Here is a 20374-nt window from a genome sequence, read left to right as displayed (position 1 = left end):
CACCCAAACGCCTCCCCAGACTCTGCACCTTCATTCCCCGTAATCCCCCCGGTAATCCCCCTCGCCAAACCCCGAGCTCCCCGCGGCCCCTCAGACCGCACCAACCGCCACTTCCGCCGCCAGCGCAGCTTTGAATCCTGGCGCCACTTCCGCCGCACGGCCACGCCCCGGCCACGCCTCAGAGAGTCCCGGTAGCGCTCCCGTCGCATCCTGGTCACGCCCCCAGACGTCTAGGCCACGCCCCGATGTCGCCTCGGTCACGCCCCGATCTCGCCCCGGTCACGCCCCCGGGAGCCCCGGTCACGCCCTCAGGCCTCCCGGCCACGCCCATCATCGCTCCGCCACGCCTCAAGCCCCGCCCCCCCGCCATAGCCAATCGCAGGCCGCCTCCAGCCCCAGCCCCTCACGGTTCTGAGGTCACCGGTTCGAGTCCCGCCTCCGCTGGAATGGGGGTGGAGGAACCGTGTCCGCCTCAGGGCATCCCTGAAACTGCCCCCTGAGCATCCTTGGAACACCCCATACACAGCATCCCTGTACGAGTCGCCCCCAAATATCCTTACAGCATCCCTGACCCCCTCCGAGTATCCCCTTATAACATCACACAGCATCACCCCAAAGCACCTCCCCATAAGGTGACCCCAAAGCATCTGCCCCCCTTAATGTTTCCCCAAAACTACCTCAAAGCCTCTTTCTGTAGCATCCCCCAACCCCCCTGCACCATCTCCCCATAACCCGTCTCCCTCAGAGCATCTCCCTCCCTCTGGGGCAGGATGCTCGGAGGCATCGACCCCTTTTGGGGGCCAGGAGACCCCCGGGGGGTGGGCGGTGTCTCACTGGGGTGATGAGCCTGGCAGGGCTCGGGAAGGGGGTGGGAAGTGGCTCTGGGCATCCTGCCTCACATCCCGCTGCCCTATTCAGCGGTGCCCGGGGAACTGGCGCTAATTGGCATGGAGTTGGAATGAAGCCTGGATGCCACCGGGCTTCGCTTTAGAGCCTGAGAAGAGGGGAAAGGAAAAAAAGAAAAAAAAAAAAAAAGCGGGGTAGTTTTTGGGGTGGGGGTTCAGCTTTGCAAAACACCCTTCCTAAAGAAAACCCCAGTTTAGCTGAATGGGATGTTCAGAGGCCAAAATCCCTTTGGATTGTCCGCGGAGGGGATGGCAAACCTCAGCTGGGCTCGATGGGGTGATGCCTCCCCACCCCAAGTGTAGAAAACATGGAAATGGGGGGTCTGTAAGCAGGGGAACAAAAAAATGCAAATCTGAGTGGTTTTTCCTCAAATAAATGTCAGCTCGAGGCCTCCGAGGAGGCGAAAGCCACCAGGACACAGGGCTCTATTGAGAAAGGAAAGAACAAAAAAAAAAAAAAAAAAAGAAAGAAAAAAAAAAAAAAAGGGAAAAAAAAAAATAAATTAGCCGGGCGAAGCGCCAAGCCGGGAGCTCCGAGGGACGTGCCCGGAGTGGGGAAGCGGAGCGATTCGGGGGGCGAGCCTGCCCGAAATGTGGGGAGCGCCGGCTGCCCCGCGGGGCCACCCCGCTCCCCCCGGGCTGCTGCCGCTGACCTGGCTGCTGGCGCTGCACGCAGGTACGCAGATTGCCCTGTTTTCCCACTATTTTCCCGTTTTTTCCATGGTTTTGGGGATGTCCAGACGATGGAGGGAGCGGGCCGGGGGGGTGGTGAGGGTGGTGATGCCCTAGGGGGGGGTTGAGGGAGGGTTGTTGCGCTGCCGAGCGTACCCTCTGCTCGGGAGCTGGGAAAAAAGGGGGGAAAATTGGAATGAAAATGGGGAAAACGCTTTTCTGCAGCCAAGCAGGTCCTGATGTCGGGGAGGATTTGGCGCTGCCCCCATCCTGAGCTTCTCCCCAGGTTTTTTCCTTCCCCGAACCCCATTTTTTTCCGAATTTTTTAGCATCTCCAAATATTTTCTCTTACCCATTCTTCAGCTGCCCTTAAAAAGTCATTTTTCACCCCATTTCTAGGCTTGCCCATCCCACTGCCACCCTCTGTTTTCTCCATCATTTTCTCCCTAATTTTTTCTCTAAATTCTCACTTTTTGGAATTCAATGAGCCCCAAACCACCCCATCCCAGGTCTGGCAACACAGAAAATCACATTCAACAATTTTGTTCCGTTTTACCAAAGTTTGCACCCAAAAGCAGCTCTGGGGAGGCCCCATTTCCCTTCAGACGTGGAGGACGGATGAAAAACAAAACCAACTGGCTTTTTGCTGGCTTTGATTTAGACCCTAAAAACAGCCAGGGCTGCAGTGAGAACACCCCAAAAAATAGTGCAGGGAAAAAAAAGAAAAAGGGATTTGTGCCACAAAATAGTGTGAAAATGAGGATTTTTGGTGGACCTTTTCAACAAATCGGTTAAAAAGGGCTGCGAGATCTCCATCTTTGGCTTTTCCTAAGCCAAAGATGCTGTAGGAAAACTGAACATTTCCTGATTTATTAATGAACTCCCCAATTTTTGGTTTTTTTATCCAGAGCGGAGAAAAAGCCAGGAACAGGGTTAAAAAAGGGGAAGAAACAGTTAAAGAGCAGCGCACGGGGACGGGGCAGGGATGCACGGAAGGCCACATCCCCATCCCATGCCTTGGCCTTCCCTGTGGGGCGAGGGCTCCCCAAATCTGGCGAGCCGGGGCCTGTTTGTGGCACTGCCGGGGAGGACGGACGGACGGACGTTGCATACCAATAGGTCCCATGACTTTTCGGGCTTGTTTAAGGCCTTTCTTGCTCCTGCTTCTCCCGGCCCAGCTGGTTTTCCCACTCTGCCCTCCTCTTCAATATGGGGTTTGTTCGCTGTGGGTGACGGCGCCCGTATGGGGGGCTCACGGATGACACCTCTGGGATGTCAGGACGGGGGTGCTGAAGGTATTTTGGGGAGGGAGAACGTTTTGGACAGCGGCCTCCCCTCAGAAAATCATGTTTTTACACTTTTTCCCTGCCTTTTTTGGCTCGAAACCAGCGATGAGGAGCAATGCACGTGCATCTCGTGATGCAGTTTTCTGTCTGAGGGGGCTTTGTCTGGACAGGAGCATCCAATGGGGATGGGGGTGTGATACAAAATCCTTCCCCCTGACCATTTTTGGAGGAATTAAGGTATCTTTGCAAAGCATTGCACTGATCAGAGCACTGGCATCTCTCACTCCCAGGCAATTTTTGCAGGGCAATGATAAAGCTTTGCCAAGGGCTGCCTCGACCTGCCTCCCACCCCTGCATTTTTGCAAGTGATGTGTGCATTTTTGCAAAGGGCTGCATCGACCTGGCTGCAGGAGCACTCCCCTGCATTTTTGGGGGTGACAGATGAATTTCTGCAAAGGGTTGCATAGGCCCAGCTGCAGAAGAGCTCCTGCCCAAGCCCTGCACGTTTTGGGGGCTCCACATGCATTTTTGCAAAACCCAGCAACAGGAGGTGTGCCATCCACTCCTCCTCCTTGCATTTTGGGGTGATGCATGCATTTTTGCAAAGTGTTGGTAATATTTGCCTGGCTGCAGGAGCACTGCCATCCCCAATGCAGCTTTGAGGGGTGATAATGCATCTTCACAGGGGGTTGCATTGACCCACTGTGACCATGTTCACAGGGGTCTGAGGATGAGGGAAGAGACGAGGATCTGACTCCATGTTTCAGAAGGCTGATTTATTATTTTATGATATATATTATATTAAAATTATACTAAAAAATAGAAGAAAAGATTTCATCAGAAGGCTAGCTAAGAATAGAATAGGAAAGAATGATAACAAAGGTTTGTGGCTCAGACTTTATGTCTGAGCCAGCTGACTGTGATTGGCCATTAATTAGAAACAACCACATGAGACCAATCACAGATGCACCCGTTGCATTCCACAGCAGCAGAAAATCAATGTTTACATTTTGTTCCTGAGGCCTCTCAGCTTCTCAGGAGGAAAAATCCTAATGAAAGGATTTTTCATAAAAGATGTCTGTGACAACCCACCTCCCATGCCCAAAGCAATTTTAGGGTTGATTCCTTGATTTTTCTCGTGTTGCATTGATCTGAGTGCAGGAGGGCTCCCACCCCTCATGCACTTTTGGGGTCACACGTGCATCTTTGCAAATGTTACGGAACCAAGCTGGGCACCTTGGGATTCCTCAGCACAGCCCCAGCTTTGTGTTTCCCTCTTTCCTCCATGCTGGGCACCCCATGTCTCTCCCCATACCCCAAGGTCTGCTGGCAAGGATGATCACCAGCATTTTTGGGGTCACACATGCATCTTTGCAAAGCTCATGGAACCAAGCTGGGCACCTTGTGGGTGCTCACTTGGTGTTTCCCCGTTTCCTCCATGCTGGGCACCCCCTGTCTCTCCCCATACCCCAAGGTCTGCTGGCAAGGATGAACATCACCAGCATTTTTGGGGTCACACGTGCATCTTTGCAAAGCTCATGGAACCAAGCTGGGCACCTTGTGGGTGCTCACTTGGTGTTTCCCTCTTTCCTCCATGCTGGGCACCCCGCTCTTTCCCCCCACCCCCCAAGGTCTGCTGGCAAGGATGAACATCACCCCTTGTGCACTTTTGGGGTCACATGCGCATCTTTGCAAAGCTCATAGAACCAAGCTGGGCACTTTGGGAGTGCTCACTTGGCGTTTCCCTCTTTCCTCCATGCTGGGCACCCCCTGTCTCTCCCCATACCCCAAGGTCTGCTGGCAAGGATGATCACCAGCATTTTTGGGGTCACACGTGCATCTTTGCAAAGCTTATGCAACCAAGCTGGGCACCTTGTGGGTGCTCACTTGGCGTTTCCCTGTTTCCTCCATGCTGGGCTACCCACTGTCTCTCCCCATACCCCAAGGTCTGCTGGCAAAGATGATCACCAGCATTTTTGGGGTCACACGTGCATCTTTGCAAATGTTACGGAACCAAGCTGGGCACCTTGGGATTCCTCAGCACAGCCCCAGCTTTGTGTTTCCCTCTTTCCTCCATGCTGGGCACCCCCTGTCTCTCCCCATACCCCAAGGTCTGCTGGCAAGGATGATCACCAGCACTTTTGGGGTCACATGTGCATCTTTGCAAAGCTTACAGAACCAAGCTGGGCACTTTGGAGGTGCTCACTTGGCGTTTCCCTGTTTCCTCCATGCTGGGCACCCCGCTCTTTCCCCCTACACCCCAAGGTCTGCTGGCAGGGGTGAACATCACCCCTTGTGCACTTTTGGGGTCACATGTGCATCTTTGCAAAGCTTATGGAACCAAGCTGGGCACTTTGGGGGTGCTCACTTGGCGTTTCCCCGTTTCCTCCATGCTGGGCAACCCACTGTCTCCCCCCACACCCCAAGGTCTGCTGGCAGGGGTGAACATCACCCCTCACGCACTTTTAGGGTCACATATGCATCCTTGCAAAGGTTACAAAACCAGGCTGGGCACCTTGGGGGTGCTCACTTGGCGTTTCCCTCTTTCCTCCATGCTGGGCAACCTGCTCTTTCCCCCCACACCCCAAGGTCTGCTGGCAAGGATGAACATCACCAGCACTTTTGGGGTCACACGTGCATCTTTGCAAAGCTCATGGAACCAAGCTGGGCACCTTGGGGGTGCTCACTTGGTCTTTCCCTGTTTCCTCCATGCTGGGCACCCCACTCTTTCCCCCCACACCCCAAGGTCTGCTGGCAGGGGTGAACATCACCAGCCCCACGCCGCTGGTGCGGGGCACGGCGGGCAAGGCGGCGCTGCTGTCGGTGCGCTACGCCAGCGCCAGCGCCGACAAGCCCGTGGTCAAGTGGCAGCTGAAGAGGGACAAACCCGTCACCGTGGTCCAGTCCATCGGCACCGAGATCATCGGCAACCTGCGGCCCGACTACCGCGACCGCATCCGCGTGCTGGAGAACGGCTCGCTGCTCATCAGCCCCCTGCAGCTGGCCGACGAGGGCGCCTACGAGGTGGAGGTGTCCATCACCGACGACACCTTCACCGGCGAGAAGACCATCAACCTCACCGTGGACAGTAAGGGCAAGGAGGACAGCCAGGGCTGTGACTGTGTTTGCAGGGGTCTGAGGATGGGGGAAGAGAGGAGGACCTGACTCCACATCTCAAAAGGCTTGATTTATTATATATATATATTGGTATTTTATATATACATATCCATATCCATCCATACATACATATATATATATATATATATAAAATATTTATATGTATTATATTTAAACTGTACTAAAAGAATAGAAGAAAGGATTTCATCGGAAATCGGAAGGCTGGCTAGCTAAGAATAGAAAAAGAAGGAATGATAACAAAAGCTTGTGTCTGAGGATGAGGGAAGAGATGAGGATCTGAATCCACATCTCAGAAGACTTGATTTACTACATATATATTGATATTATATTGACATATATATTATATTTATATATATTATATTAAAACTATACTAAAATAATAGAAGAAAGGATTTCATCAGACGGCTAGCTAAGAATAGAAAAAGAAGGAATAAATAACAAAGGCTTGTATCTGAGGATGAGGAAGAGACAAGGATCTGACTCCATGTTTCAGAAGACTTGATTTATTATATATATTGATATTATATTGATATATATATTATATTAAAACTATACTGAAAGAATAGAAGAAAGGATTTCATCAGAAGGCTAGCTAAGAATAGAAAAAGAAGGAATGATAACAAAAGCTTGTGTCTCAGACAGAGTCTGAGCCAGCTGACTGTGATTGGCCATTAATTAGAAACATCCAACATGGACCAATCACAGATGCACCTGTTGCATTCCACAGCAGCAGATAACCATTGTTGACATTTTGTTCCTGAGGCTTCTCAGCTTCTCAGGAGGAAAAATCCCAAGGAAAGGATTTTTCAGAAAATACCATGCTACACAGGGGAAATTGGGTTATCCATGGGATGTGTTCCCTGAGCACACATTGGGAGGGCTTTCTCCACCTGGGAGGTGGTTTTGGGGGTTTCAGCCACCTCAGGTTGGTGGGGTTTTGGTGTCACTCTTCCTGCCCCCTGAGCCCATCCATCCCTTGAAATGTGGCATCACTGTGATTCCTCTACTTGCCCGCAGTTCCCGTCTCAAAGCCACAAGTACTGGTGGCCTCCTCAACAGTGCTGGAGCTCAGCGAGTTCTTCACCCTCAACTGCTCGCACGAGAATGGCACCAAGCCCACCTACACCTGGCTGAAGGACGGGCGGCCGCTGAGCAACGATTCGCGCCTGCTCCTCTCCCCTGACCAGAAGATCCTCACCATCACCCGTGTCCTCATGGCTGACGATGATGTCTACAGCTGCCTGGTGGAGAACCCCATCAGCCATGGCCGCAGTGTCCCCGTGAAGCTCACTGTTTACCGTAAGCCACCCTTCTCCCCTTCCTGCTCCCAGGTTTGGCCATCCCTTGCAGATGCTTTCAGCTAAAATTTTTTGGGGTGTTGTCCCCCCTCACTCCTCTCTTGCAGGCCGGAGCTCTCTCTACATCATCCTGTCCACGGGCGGCATCTTCCTTCTTGTCACGCTGGTGACAGTTTGTGCCTGCTGGAAACCCTCCAAGAAGTACGTGTGGGGATAACGTGGGAGATAAAGGGGGTTGTCCCATCCTGTCCCATCCTGTCTTGTCCATCACGTTTTGTCCCATTTCATCTCTTCCTATCTTGTCCTTACCATCCTATCTCATTTCATCTTGATGCATCCTATCCCATGCTATGCCAAGACATGCCATACCATGCTATGGCATGGCATGCCATGACAGACGTGCTGTCCCGCCCCATCCCATCTTATCCCACCCCACCCCACCCCATCCCATCCATCCCATCTTATCCCATCCCATCCCATCCCATCCCACCCCATCCCATCCCATCCCATCCCACCCCACCCCATCCCATCCCATCCCATCCCATCCCATCCCATCCCATCCCACCCCACCCCATCCCATCCCATCCCATCCCATCCCATCCCATCCCATCCCATCCCATCCCATCCCACCCCACCCCACCCCACCCCACCCCACCCCACCCCACCCCATCCCATCCCATCCCACCCCATCCCATCCCATCCCATCCCATCCCATCCATCCCATCCCATCCCATCCCATCCCATCCCATCCCATCCCATCCCATCCCATCCCATCCCATCCCATCCCATCCCACCCCATCCCATCCCATCCCACCCCACCCCACCCCATCCCATCCCATCCATCCCATCCCATCCCATCCCATCCCATCCCATCCCATCCCATCCCATCCCATCCCATCCCATCCCACCCCACCCCACCCCACCCCACCCCACCCCACCCCACCCCATCCCATCCCATCCCATCCCACCCCATCCCATCCCATCCCATCCCATCCCATCCATCCCATCCCATCCCATCCCATCCCATCCCATCCCATCCCATCCCATCCCACCCCATCCCATCCCATCCCACCCCACCCCACCCCATCCCATCCCATCCATCCCATCCCATCCCATCCCATCCCATCCCATCCCATCCCATCCCATCCCATCCCATCCCATCCCATCCATCCCATCCCATCCCATCCCATCCCATCCCATCCCATCCCATCCCATCCCATCCCATCCCATCCCATCCCATCCCACCCCATCCCATCCCACCCCACCCCATCCCATCCCACCCCACCCCATCCCATCCCATCCATCCCATCCCATCCCATCCCATCCCATCCCACCCCATCCCATCCCACCCCATCCCATCCCATCCCATCCCACCCCACCCCATCCCTGCAGTACCTGACCCCCCCTGGACGAGCCACAGGCAGTTCCCCCCGTTCCTCCAGCACGATGCCAGTGCTGCCTCCTCCATGCCCTGCCCCTTTCCAGGGAGAAGCGACAAGCAGAGACACAACCAACCTCTGACTACGCCGAGCAGGACGAGGAGCGCCTGAAGCACGAGGGTGAGTGCAGCCTGGTGTGGCAGTCGTGGGCCAAGGGACACCAATGCTCCGGGCATGGGGGGGACACCAATGCTCCTGGCATGGTGAGCAGCACCTTCCCTTCCTTCCGCACAGCCGAGGGCATCCCACGGAGCGGCGAGCACGAGCGCAAGAACCCGGTGGCATTGTACATCCTTAAAGACAAGGTGAGAGCCGGTAGCGCCAGTAGCACGCTGAAGCGTCCCGGCAGAGGGTCTCGCACACGCCCCACGTTTCTCTGCCCTTGTTTTTCGGCAGGACTCTCCGGAGGCCGAGGAGGATTCGCTGCCCGAGCCCCGCGGCACGGTGGAGCCCGGCTACAGCAGCTCGCCCGTGCCCGCCGCCGGCCGCTCGCCGGGCCCCGTGGGGCGCTCCGCCCGCCGCTACCACCGCTCGCCGGCCCGCTCGCCCGCCTCGACGCGGACGCACCGCTCCCCGCCGGGCTCCCCGGCGCGCTCCCGCGGCGCCCCGCGGCTGCTGCGGACTGCGGGCGTGCACGTCATCCGCGAGCAGGAGGAGGCCAACGCCGTGGAGATCAGCGCCTGAGCAGCGGACTGTGCGCGCTTCGGTGGCGGCGTGCGAGGGGCACGGACACCGGCACGGCCGCGCTGCCGCCGCCGAGCGAGCGGGGACACCGGCACGGCCCCGCTCCGCCACTGGGCGTCATTGTGCTCGGCGTAAAGTCACTAATTTCCTATTGATCCCACCCAGAGCTCCCCTCTTCCGTCCCCCGTCTTCCTGGGGCATCGCTTTAATGGCTTTCTCGCCGGGACGAGCGTGCACACGCGTGTGCAGAGAGAACATGCGATCAGCGCACGGAGAGTGTGCCAGGGGTGCATGGAGCGTGCAGAGGGAGCGATGGAGCGCTGCACACGTGCATGGGGCGTGCAGGAGGGCACGTGGACTGTGCGCACGGGGGCAGGCACCAGGGTGTGCAGCAAGTGTGCACACAGTGTGCGAAGAGGATGCACAGAGCATGCAGGAAAACACGTGGAGCCCATGGAGAGCACACACGTGGAGCGTGCAGCTAAGCTGCAGAGTGTGCACAGGGCATGTATGGGGTGTGCAGAGTGTCCCCTGAGCCTGCATGGCCTTTGTGGGCATGCCAGCCCTGCGTGTGTGTTCCAAGCATGCACAGAGTCCATGCAGAGAGCGCCTGTGCAGGGTGTGCAGGGAGCGTGGGGAGGGAACCTGCACACAGCATTTGCACAGGACGTGCACACAGCACACGGTGAGTGTGCAAAGAGGGTGAGCACAGAGGGTGTGTGCAGTGCTTGCACAAAGCACACACAGAGCGTGCATGGTGTGTGCAGAAAGAGCGTGCACAAGACGAGAAGCTGAGTGTGCTCAGAGCATGCACAAGAGTGAATCTGCAGTGCTGGCACAGGGCACGCGTGGAGCCTGCAGTGAGTGTGCAAAGTGTGTGTGTGCTGTGCTTGCACAGGGTGTGTGTAATGTGTGTGAAGAGAGCGAGCACACAGCAGCTGAGCATGCTTGGAGCGTGCACACGCACACGGGGAGCACACACACTGCGCACCCAGCGACCCTGCATGCACACGTGTGTGCAAGAGCACAGTGCTTGCCATGGCACAGCCCCCATGCATGGAGCAGGACATGCACTGGCACACAAGAGCAAGAGCACGGTGCCCGCCATGGCACAGCTCCCATGCATGGAGCAGGACATGCACTGGCACACAAGAGCAAGAGCACGGTGCCCGCCATGGCACAGCGCCCATGCATGGAGCAGGACATGCACTGGCACACAAGAGCAAGAGCACAGTGCTTGCCATGGCACAGTCCCCATGCATGGATCAGGACATGCACTGGCACACAAGCCACAACACGCACCAGGCGGCCTAAACAGGGGGCTCCCTCCTGCTCCCCAGCTCCCCAGCTGCAATGTCCCCTAAACGTGGGCTGGAAGCCCTGGTCCAAGCATTGCCCCTTTGCCATGGTAGGATTTTCTGTGAAAATCCCCCGGTTTTGGGGCTCACGGCGCTGTCTCTCCCCAAGCCTTCATGGGAAATAGGTTTAGGATGAAAAGCAGAGAGCAGCCGGCCAAGCGAGCCGGGCCCTGGGGCACCCGGGGTGGGTGCCGGGGCACCCCAGAGTGCTCGGGGTGCACTACTAACCAATAAACTAAACGTACTACCCGAACGGCGGCGGCACCCTTGGGTGTCTTTTTGGGACAGGGGTCCCCCAGGGTGGGGGGACACATGAGAAGTGGCTGACAGGTAAGAGCACACAGACCCAATGCACCTGGCTGGCACTGAAACTGGCACTTTAATGCATGGGAGAACTTGGGCTGTTCCCTCTGGTACCTACTGATGGCATCCTCAGCTGAGAGCCCGTATCTTCTTAATTTGTTTTCCTCTGAACATGGCGAAGGAAAAGGGGAATTTATTCTGACTAATTAAATTCATTAACTGCTGGTGTCCCCCACTCTGCTGTCTCCGGGTGCTCCGCCCGCCCCAGGATGGCTGAGATGTTTGTGTTCACCGCCACCTTCCCCCCCCCCGGCATTTCCCGGCCCCCGCATCCGGCTATTGTACCCCCCCATCCGGAGCCGGATCCAGCCCCGGTGCGGGCGGGAGGAACCGGGACTTCGGGAGGAAACGGGGAGGCTGAGGCTGGCCAGGGCCGGCATGGCGGGCGGCTGGGAGACGGCGCTGGGCCTGGGGCTCTGCCTCGCCGCCCTGCACCGCGGAGGTGAGTGCAGCCCACGGGGCCAAACTCCACTCAACCCTGCCCCACCCCGGGTCTCAGACCATGCCCACCTGAGGCACCTATTGGCATTCCCCCACCTCCTTGTCACCCGACAGGCTGCCGCCTCCCCAGCGTGGCCACGGCACCCCAAACTCCAGCTGGTAAGGACGCCTGGTGGGTGGGAGATGCTGGTGGGGAGACCCCAGAAAATCCTGTTCCCCCCACCCACGATGTGCCCTCCCGCCACAGTGCTGCGGGATAATTTCCGCCTGCAGCCGGGCGATTTGGTGACCACAGCGGGACAAGCATTGGAGCTGGATTGTGTTCCCCCCTTGGGGTACCCCGAGCCCTACATTACCTGGAAGAAGGATGGGGTGACTCTGGACTTGGTAGGTGGCAGGTACACGGTCACCAAGGGGAAGTTACAGGTGGCGTCGGCGCAACGGAGCGACTCCGGTCTCTACATCTGCGTGGCGGCCAACGCGGCAGGCAGGAGGGAGAGCCGGGGCGCCCGCGTCTCTGTGCTGGGTAAGCCAAGGGTCCCCACAGCTGGTGGGCACCTCACAGCCAGCCATGGTGCCATGTCCTTGATGTCCCCCCGCAGAGAAGCCGAGCATCGTGCGGCACCCGAGCGATGCCATGGCGGTGCCTGGCAGCACCGTGGAGCTGGGCTGCAGCGCCCGCGGTGACCCAGCGCCGCAGGTGCAGTGGCACAAGGAGCACGGAGACCTGCCCTGGGGCAGGTAGGTGGTGGCAGGGGGGAGAGGTCCCATCCCTGGCGTGGGGATGAGGCTGATGCAGAGCTGGTGACCCTTAGGCACGAGGTGGACCAGGAGCACACGCTGCGCCTCTATGCCGTGACGGCCGCCGACGCCGGCGCGTACGTGTGCACAGCGCAGAGCCAGCTGGGCACCGCCGCCGCCACCACCGTCCTGCACGTGCAGGGTCAGTGCTGGCACCTCCGCCACCACGGGCACCAGGGACATCTTGGGGTCTATGCAAGGGGATCCATCTGACAGGATCCATCTAATGGGGTTCATCCATGGGCAGTCTGTCCATGCGGGTCCATCCAAGGCCATCCATCATCCATCATCCATCCTCCATCATCCATCCTCCATCAGCCATCAGCCATCATCCATCAGCCATCAGCCATCAGCCATCAAATAAAGTCCGTCCAACTGAGTCATTTGAGGGCATCCATCAAAAGGAGAACTTCCACAGGTATGTCCATCCAAACACATCCATCCAACAGGATCCATCCATGTAAGGGGATCCATCTAAGGAAATGCACTGAGGTGGGAGTCCATCCGAGGGGATTCATTCAAGATCACCCACTTTAAGGGGATCCAGCCAACCTGGTTCCTCCAAGGGGATCCATTTAAGGGGATCTATGGAAGATGGAAGTACATTGAAGGGGGATAGAACAAGAAATATCCATCCAAAGGGACATCATGGAGGGGTGAATCATGGGATCCCATCCCATGTCCCCAGGGGCAACACATCAAAGGGGACCCTTCCAAGAGGGGTCAATTGAAGGCAAACCAATGAAAGGGTGTCTGTCCAAAAGAGTCAGTCCATCCAGGTAGACGTCAGGATCTCCATGTGCAGGTATCTCAGGGGGTGTCTGGGCAGGTGCTTTGGTCCTGCCTGGTGCTGGATTCACCTTGTTCTGCCCCACAGACCGTCTGGCCACGGGCCAGCAGGACTCTGCCCCGCGGGAGCTGCTGGCCGTGCGGCTGCACCTGGACAACAGCACCGCCCTGCCCAGTGCTGCTGTGCAGCTCCGCTGGCAGGTTCGTGTGATGCCACTCCCAGGGGAGAGGGGACAGGACACATCCCCGTGTCCCACCTTGACTCGGGATCCTTCCCTTCTCCTCCAGATGCTGATGCCGGTGCCCGTGCCCGTGGGCTACGTGGTGCTGTACCGCAGCCTGTTCCCGGTCGCCACCTCCTGGGTCCAGCACGATGCGGGCAGGGAGCTCAGCACCACCATCCCCGCGCTCCGCAGGGGCTACAAGTACGAGTTCAAGGTCCGACCCTACACCGGAGGGACCCAGGGCTCAGACAGCAACAGCAGGCACCTCTGGATACCCGAGGAAGGTGTGTTGTGCATCCGCCGGGATGCCTGGGTGGTGGTGGGGAGGTTTCTTGGGGGTCCCAGGGGTCTCAGCATCCCTGTCCTGGCAGTGCCAAGTGCAGCGCCCCAGCGTGTCACCGTCAGCCAGGCTGAGGCAGGGAATGGCACCGTGGTGGTGAGCTGGGAGCCGCCTCCTCCTGAAGCGCACAACGGCGTCATCCGGGGCTACCAGGTATGGGGCAAGGGGCAAAGGGGCAGGGCGGGGGTCTTCTGGGCAGGGAGGGTCAGTCCAAGGGGATCCATCCAAAAAGGGAGCCTGGCAAAGGTGGGGCTCTGTCCAAGGGGAGGAACCATCCAAGGAGTCTGTCCAGGAGGGGGTTCATCCAAAAGGGCCAGCCAGGGTGGAGGTCCCTCCCAGGGCATCTGTCTAGAGGCATCCAAGGGAGTTCATGCAAAGGAGTCCAACCGAGGGGATTCAGCCAAGGGAGTCCGTCCAAAGGGGAGTCCATCAATGGGGGTCCATCCAAGAAGTTTTCACCCAAGGGGGTCCATCCAAAGGGGAGTCCATCAATGGGGGTCCATCCAAGAAGTTTTCACCCAAGGGGGTCCATCCTAGGGGCATACAAGGGAGCCCATCCAAAGGGGTCCTTCAAGGGGAGTCCATCAAGGAGATTCATCTTAGGGGACCCATCCAAGTGAATCTGTCCATGGGGGATCCATCAATGGGAGTCTGTCAAGGGATGTTCATCTGAAGGAGTCTGTCCAAGGAGGTCCATCAAGGCTAATCACCTAAGGGATACATCTTCTTGGTGCCTGCCAGGTCTGGTCAATGGGTGAGGGCTGGCAGCATCCCACCAACAGGACAGTGGACGGAGCCACCCGGCGCCTGGAAGCCCTCCTGCCACACCCCGGGGCCGAGTTCTGTGTCCAGGTGGCCGCTTTCAACAGCGCAGGGCTGGGGGTCCCTAGCAATGCCACCTGCGGAGTCCTGGGTAGGAGATGGACAGCAGGGCGGGGTGTGGGTGGGGGTCAGGGTGCTGACATGAAGTGACACTGCTGGGACCTTGCAGGGCTGGCAGCAGGGAGCAGCAGGGTGGTGCAGGCGCTGCGGCAGCCTGCTGTCATCGCAGCCGCTGGTTCCATGCTCTGGTTGGCCTTACTCGCCCTCCTCCTCCTCCTGTGCCAGCGCCGCGCCAGCCAGGACGCTGCAGCTCGCCACAGGTGAGAGGCCATGGGCTGGGGGACACGGCACATCCCTGGTGTGGGGGGGATGGATGCACTGACAGCACCTCTCGCCCTGCAGGCTGGTGGCTGGTGACTCTCCGTGGCTTGGTGGCCCCTGGAAACCCAGCTGTGCCCCCCGAAACCTCAGCAGCAGCAGCAGCCTCAGCAGCCGGCTCCTGGGCAGTGATGGCAGGGACCCCCACCCCTCCAGTGAGCCCCGTGGGGACTGGTGACCCCCAGCCACTGCCATGGGACCCCCACCCCTCCAGTGAGCCCCGTGGGGACTGGTGTCCCCAGCCACTGCCATGGGACCCCCACCCCTCCAGTGAGCCCCCAGAGACTGGTGTCCCCAGCCACTGCCATGGGACCCCCACCCCTCCAGTGAGCCCCCAGAGACTGGTGACCCCCAGCCACTGCCATGGGACCCCCACCCCTCCAGTGAGCCCCGTGGGGACTGGTGACCCCCAGCCACTGCCATGGCTCCCCCGCCCCTGCAGTGAACAGTAGGGTTGGGACCCCCACCTAGTGCCACAGAGCCCCCACTCTCTGCCATGAACCCCCTCCAGTTCCATGGGACCCCCATGTGATGCCATTGGATTCCCACCCGGTTCCACGGAGCAGGACCTCCAGCCCAGGCTAGGACCCCACAGAGTGCCATGGGAGCAGCAAAGTGTACCCAAGACCCCCACCCTATGCTGGGGGACCCCCAGTGCCATGGGGTTCCCCATTGGTGTTCCCCATTGTCTGTCTGCAGGCAGTGAGGACACACAGACCAGGGACAGAGGGGACAGGGGACACATGGCCTCGTGGGTGCCCTGACCTCTCTTACTCTTCCAGCCCTCTCCTTGGAGCCGTCGAGCCTCGGTCCCCCCACGCCCCCCATCCACAGCAGCCTCCGTGGGGGACACCCACCCCCCCTCGGGGACATGGGGTGCTGTGCTGGGGGCCACCCTGGGGTGCATTCCTCGCCCAGCACCCCAAACCCAGCGCCCTGGGAGCGTGTCCGCAAGAGAGGTGGGTGTGGGGGACATGGGGGGACATGGGGGACACCAGGGCGATGGCCCATGGCCAATGTCCCTCACTCCCCCCGCAGAGCTGCACCAGGTGCACAGCACCCCCCTGCTCGTGCCTGGCCCCAGCCACGTCCCTGTCCCTGGGACTGGAGGCGAGTGGGGCACAGATTTGGGGCTGGCAGCCAGGCAGCCTCAGCAGAGGAGGCACAAGGGTGGCACTGCCACTGCCAGGATGGACAGCAGGGACCCACGGCCACCGGCCTTCAGCTCTCCAAAGCCACACTGGGGCAGCAGCCCGCTGGCCTCGGGTGTAACCACGTCACCGGTGACGCCCCCGAGACCACCCCACGCCTGGCACCCACCGGTGACACGGTGAGTCTGGGTGTCCCCATCCAGGTGAGAACCCTGCAACCCAGCCCTTCGCTGCAAACTCCAGCATGTCCCTTGCACCTGCAGGTCCCCGACCTTCGTGTGCCCCAGGGACACGTCTCTGGTCACCAGGCATCCCAAGGACATGTCCCCAGTCACTGGGATCCCCAGGGACAGGTCCCCAGTCACAGAGAGCCCCAGGGGTGTGTCACCGGCCACCAGGAACCCTAGGGACATGTCCTTGGTCACTGAGCAGCCCAAGGACATGTTCCTGGACAGCAGGCAGCCTAAGGATGTGTCCTCAGCCACCAGGACCCCCAGGAACATGTCACCAGCCACCAGGCACCACAAGGATCCATCACCAGCAACCAAGCACCAGAGGGACACAGCCTTGGCCACCAGGCACCCTGAGGACACCTCCCTGGTCACCAGGTGCCCCAGAGACCCATTACCAGTAGCCAGGTGCCAGAGGGACATCTCAGTGTCCACCAGGCACCCCAAGGACGTGTCCCCAGCCAGCAGGCACCCAAAGGACACATCCCCAGGCACGAGGCTCCCCAAGGAGATGTCACCAGGCACAAAGCACTGCAGGGACAAGTTCCTGGCCTCCAGGTATGCCAAGGACATGTCCCCAGCCAACAAGTACCCCAGGGAGCCATTGCTGGTGACCATGCACACAAGGGACATGTCCCTGTGCAGCAGGTCCCCTGAACACATGTCACCAGCCTTGAGGCATCCCAAGGACACATTGCCAGCCACTGGGCACCCCAGGGACACATCCCCACTCAGCAGACACCTTGAGGAGACATCCCCAGTCCCCGAGCACCACAGGGACAAGTTCTTGGACACCAGGTACTCTGAGGGCATGTCTCAGGCCACCGGGAACCCATCACTGGTGACCATGCACACAAGGGACATGTCCCTGTGCAGCAGGTACCCTGAAAGCATGTCACCAGCCTTGAGGCACCCCAGGGACACATCTCCAGCCACCAGGCACTCCAGGGACTCATCTCCGGCCACCAGGCACTCCAGGGACACATCTCCGGCCATCAGGCGTCCTGAAGAGGTGTCTCTAGTCACTGGTCACCAGAAGGACATGTTCTTGGACACCAGGTATCCCAAGGACATGTCCCCGGCCACCAGCCACACCTGGGACAAGTCACTGGAGGCCGGGCACTCAAGGGACATGTTCCTGGCTACCAGGTACGCCAAGGACATGTCCCTGGCCAGCGGGCGCCTCTCGCCAGCATTCAGCGACGGGGTCCTCACACAACAGCAGGTGGCTGAGGTGCTGGAGATGGACCAGGACACCACCTGCTGCAGGTATTCCCCATCCCCTGGGACACTCCCATGATTGCAGCATCCCCTGGTGCCAGCAGTACCCCCCCCGTGTTCCCCACAGACCCCCAGCACCGACCACACCACGCTCCTTCTCACCACCGCACACCTACGGCTACATCTACGGGCCACCGGCCTCTGAGCTGGGCGAGGAGGAGGAAGAGGAGGAGGAGGAAGAGGAGGAGGAGGAGGAAGAGCACACAGCAACAGGGGGCTCGCCAGGAGGGTCGCTGCTGAACGGCTGGGGGTCTGTGTCAGAGGACAACTTTGCCAGCACCCGCTGCAGCCTGGTGAGCTCCTGCGACGGCTCCTTCCTGCTGGACGCCAGCTTTGCCCGGGCACTGGCCGTGGCTGTCGACGGCCTCTGCTACAGCCTGGAGGACACTGATGGGGCCTGCAGGGGTGAGTGAAGGGCCCTGGCCCCCCTCTCTGACCCTGAGCATTGTCACCTTCTCAAGTGTGCAAACCCAGGGCGCCGCAGGGAACATTTCTGTGTCTGCTCTGGGGGGCCCTGACCCCCAGGGGAGTGCTGACGTGCACCCTCATTCATGGAGAGCCAAAATCAGTGACCCTCCATGGAGAACTTTCTCCTCATTCATGGAGAAAGTTTCCCAGACTTCAAGATAACTGGAATCCACAAAAGTGTGCAATAGACTATAGAGAGTAGTGTAGGTGTATCACTGGGTGACAAATTGAGGTTTTGGGATTTTTAGTATGTTGTGGATGGAAGGAAGATGGAGGGCACAGGGTTTGTCCTGGATTTCTTCTTCCTTCTTCTTCTTTCTTCTTCCTTCTTCTTCTTGGGTTTGGGTGGCATTTTGTAATTGGGCAGAAAAGTCTGCATTGTGGGCTTTGAAGGATCAGTTATTGGGTTAAATTGAAAATAATCCAGGTGTCAGTTCTTAATTGGATAGTTTAGTCTTAAAAGACCTTGGAACAAGAGATTGTTGGCCATTTTGTGCCTTCTGATGAAAGGCTGCCAAACTCACGGTAGTGAGACTGTTTCACTGATAAGAAATAATAAACACCTGAGTCCAAACATCAACTACTGTCCCAAGTGCCTTCAATCCAGACCCAGAGAAACCCACAACAGGAACCCCCACACTCAATGAAGATGGTTCCATTGGGACACCACGGTGATGCCACCATCTCTTGCCTTCTTCCCCGCAGGTCCCTCACCACCACCATCGCCCTTGGAGCAGGTCTTCCCACCCGGAGTCCACTCTGCCACCTGGGACTGGTGGAAAGTGCTGGAGGTGCCACAGAGAGCCAGGACAGAGGCAGCCATGAACAGCAGCTCACAGAACGGTGTGCAGTGCCCCAGTGCCAGGGTGGTGGGCACTGGGGGTGGTGAGGTGTTACAGGGTGTTGGAAAATGTGTCCTTTGCTTTCCAGGTTGCCAAGGGACAGGGATTGGCAGCCCCTGGGCCAGGGAAGGTGGTGAGCTGCAGACAGGAGGGACAGGAGCGTGGCAGTCCCCAGGGCGCAGGACACAGCCAGGCCAGAGCCCTTGGCTCAGCTAAAATCCAGCTTTATTGGGCAGCTCCCCAAACAGGGGGTCTTTACTAGGAAAAGCCACCCACAAAGGGTGGGTGGCACCTACGTGGGTGGGTGTCCCTCCTTATTCAGCGTTCTTGTCCTTCCTAAGTGTCCTCCTTCTTCCACAGTGTCCCCATCCCTCCTCAGCATCCCCACCCCTTCCCAAATTCCTCATTTCTCCCCAGCATCCTCATCTTCCCCAAGAGTCTGCATCCCTCTAAGTGTCCTTGTCCTCCCTCAGTGTCCTGCTCCTTCACCAGCATCCTCAGCCCCCCTAAGAATCCTTCTCCAGCCCAAGCACTGTTGTCCACCCTGTGTCCTTGTCTTTCCCTAGGGTTGTTGACCCCCTGACCATCCCCATTCCCACTGACAATTCCCATTCCTTCCAACTGTCCTTGTGATCTCTGATAGTTCATGTTCCTCCTCAGCATCCTTGTCCCACGTTTTCTATCCTTGTCTCTCCCAAATGTTCTCATCCTTCCCAAGCCACCCGAGTGTCCATGTGCTCCCTCTAAATGTCCTTGTCCCTCCTAATCATCCTCATTTCCAGCCTTCTCAGCCCTCCTGAGTGTCCTCATCCTTCATCAGTTGTTTTGTCCCTCATGCCAAGTGTCCCCACTGTCCTCATCCCCCTACAGCCTTACTACTGTCCTTGTCCCTCCCAAGCAATCTTGTTTTTTCTCCAGCAGTCCTCAACCCCCCAGAAATCCTTGTCCTTCCTCCATTGTCCTCTTCCCTTCAGGCCTCCTTGTCCCCCAGCCTTCCTTGTCCCTCACCAGCACCCTCACTCACCTGCTGTGTCGTTGTCCCCCCATGTAATCTTGTCCCCCACCGACTGTCCCCTTCCCTTTCCATCACCTCATCCCTCTCAGGCGTCCTTGTCCTTTCCCACCATCCTTGTTCCTCACAGCTGTCCTTGTCTCCAGGATCTTTGCCCTGCTTAAGCATCTTCCTCATCCCTCCCCATTGCCCTCATCGCTCTTCTGCTCACCTGTCCCAGCTGTTTCTGTCCCCAGGGTTCATGTCCTTCCTTGTCCCTCCCCAGGGTCCTCATTCCTTGTGAATTCCTTGCCCCACCCCAAGAATCCCCGTTCCCCCTCACTCTGACGCCCACTGGCCACGACCTCTGTACAACCCTATTTCCGCGGAGCCATCACAAATTAAAGAACATCCCTCCGTGTCCCGTGTCCCATCCCCGTGTCCCCAGCTCTGTCACCGACTCGCCCTCCCTT

At 58.2% G+C, this 20374-nt stretch overlaps 2 protein-coding genes across 3 annotated transcripts; both read left to right on the top strand.

Moving 5' to 3' along the window:
• The first annotated feature begins 1444 nt into the window (after positions 1-1444).
• Positions 1445-9432, top strand: HEPACAM (hepatic and glial cell adhesion molecule). 2 transcript variants are annotated; one of them, XM_058041362.1, is made up of 7 exons: positions 1445-1581; positions 5610-5951; positions 7019-7300; positions 7407-7500; positions 8785-8858; positions 8973-9043; positions 9135-9432. In XM_058041362.1, exons 1-7 carry the CDS (start codon positions 1497-1499, stop codon positions 9420-9422), a joined length of 1236 nt encoding a protein of 411 aa, XP_057897345.1. In that variant the 5' UTR covers positions 1445-1496; the 3' UTR covers positions 9423-9432. The 2 variants fall into 2 exon arrangements, with proteins under 2 accessions (XP_057897345.1, XP_057897344.1); XM_058041361.1 differs by having other exon boundaries at positions 8785-9043.
• A 2089-nt stretch (positions 9433-11521) lies between these two features.
• Positions 11522-19172, top strand: ROBO4 (roundabout guidance receptor 4). The gene is given in 22 exon segments (XM_058041130.1): positions 11522-11585; positions 11699-11743; positions 11832-12110; positions 12187-12325; positions 12400-12527; positions 13263-13375; positions 13463-13682; positions 13770-13891; positions 14480-14651; positions 14730-14880; positions 14963-15113; positions 15115-15151; positions 15721-15897; positions 15977-16268; positions 16353-16877; positions 16965-17117; positions 17196-17378; positions 17469-17588; positions 17668-18005; positions 18774-18911; positions 18999-19113; positions 19115-19172. Coding segments are annotated over 22 exon segments (3720 nt in total).
• The last annotated feature ends 1202 nt before the right edge of the window (positions 19173-20374 follow it).

Source organism: Melospiza georgiana, chromosome 27 (assembly GCF_028018845.1).
Source record: "Melospiza georgiana isolate bMelGeo1 chromosome 27, bMelGeo1.pri, whole genome shotgun sequence".
NCBI classification, from domain to species: domain Eukaryota; kingdom Metazoa; phylum Chordata; class Aves; order Passeriformes; family Passerellidae; genus Melospiza; species Melospiza georgiana.
The sequence above is the reverse complement of the archived record's forward strand: the minus strand, read 5'-3'. Positions and strand labels throughout refer to the sequence as shown.

Coding starts and splice junctions, on each gene's coding strand:
- HEPACAM (XM_058041361.1), top strand. CDS start 1,497: ATGTGGGGAGCGCCGGCTGCCCCGCGGGGCCACCCCGCTCCCCCCGGG. Junction 5,952..7,018: donor CATCAACCTCACCGTGGACA/GTAAGGGCAAGG, acceptor ACTTGCCCGCAG/TTCCCGTCTCAAAGCCACAA. Junction 7,501..8,784: donor TGCTGGAAACCCTCCAAGAA/GTACGTGTGGGG, acceptor GCCCCTTTCCAG/GGAGAAGCGACAAGCAGAGA.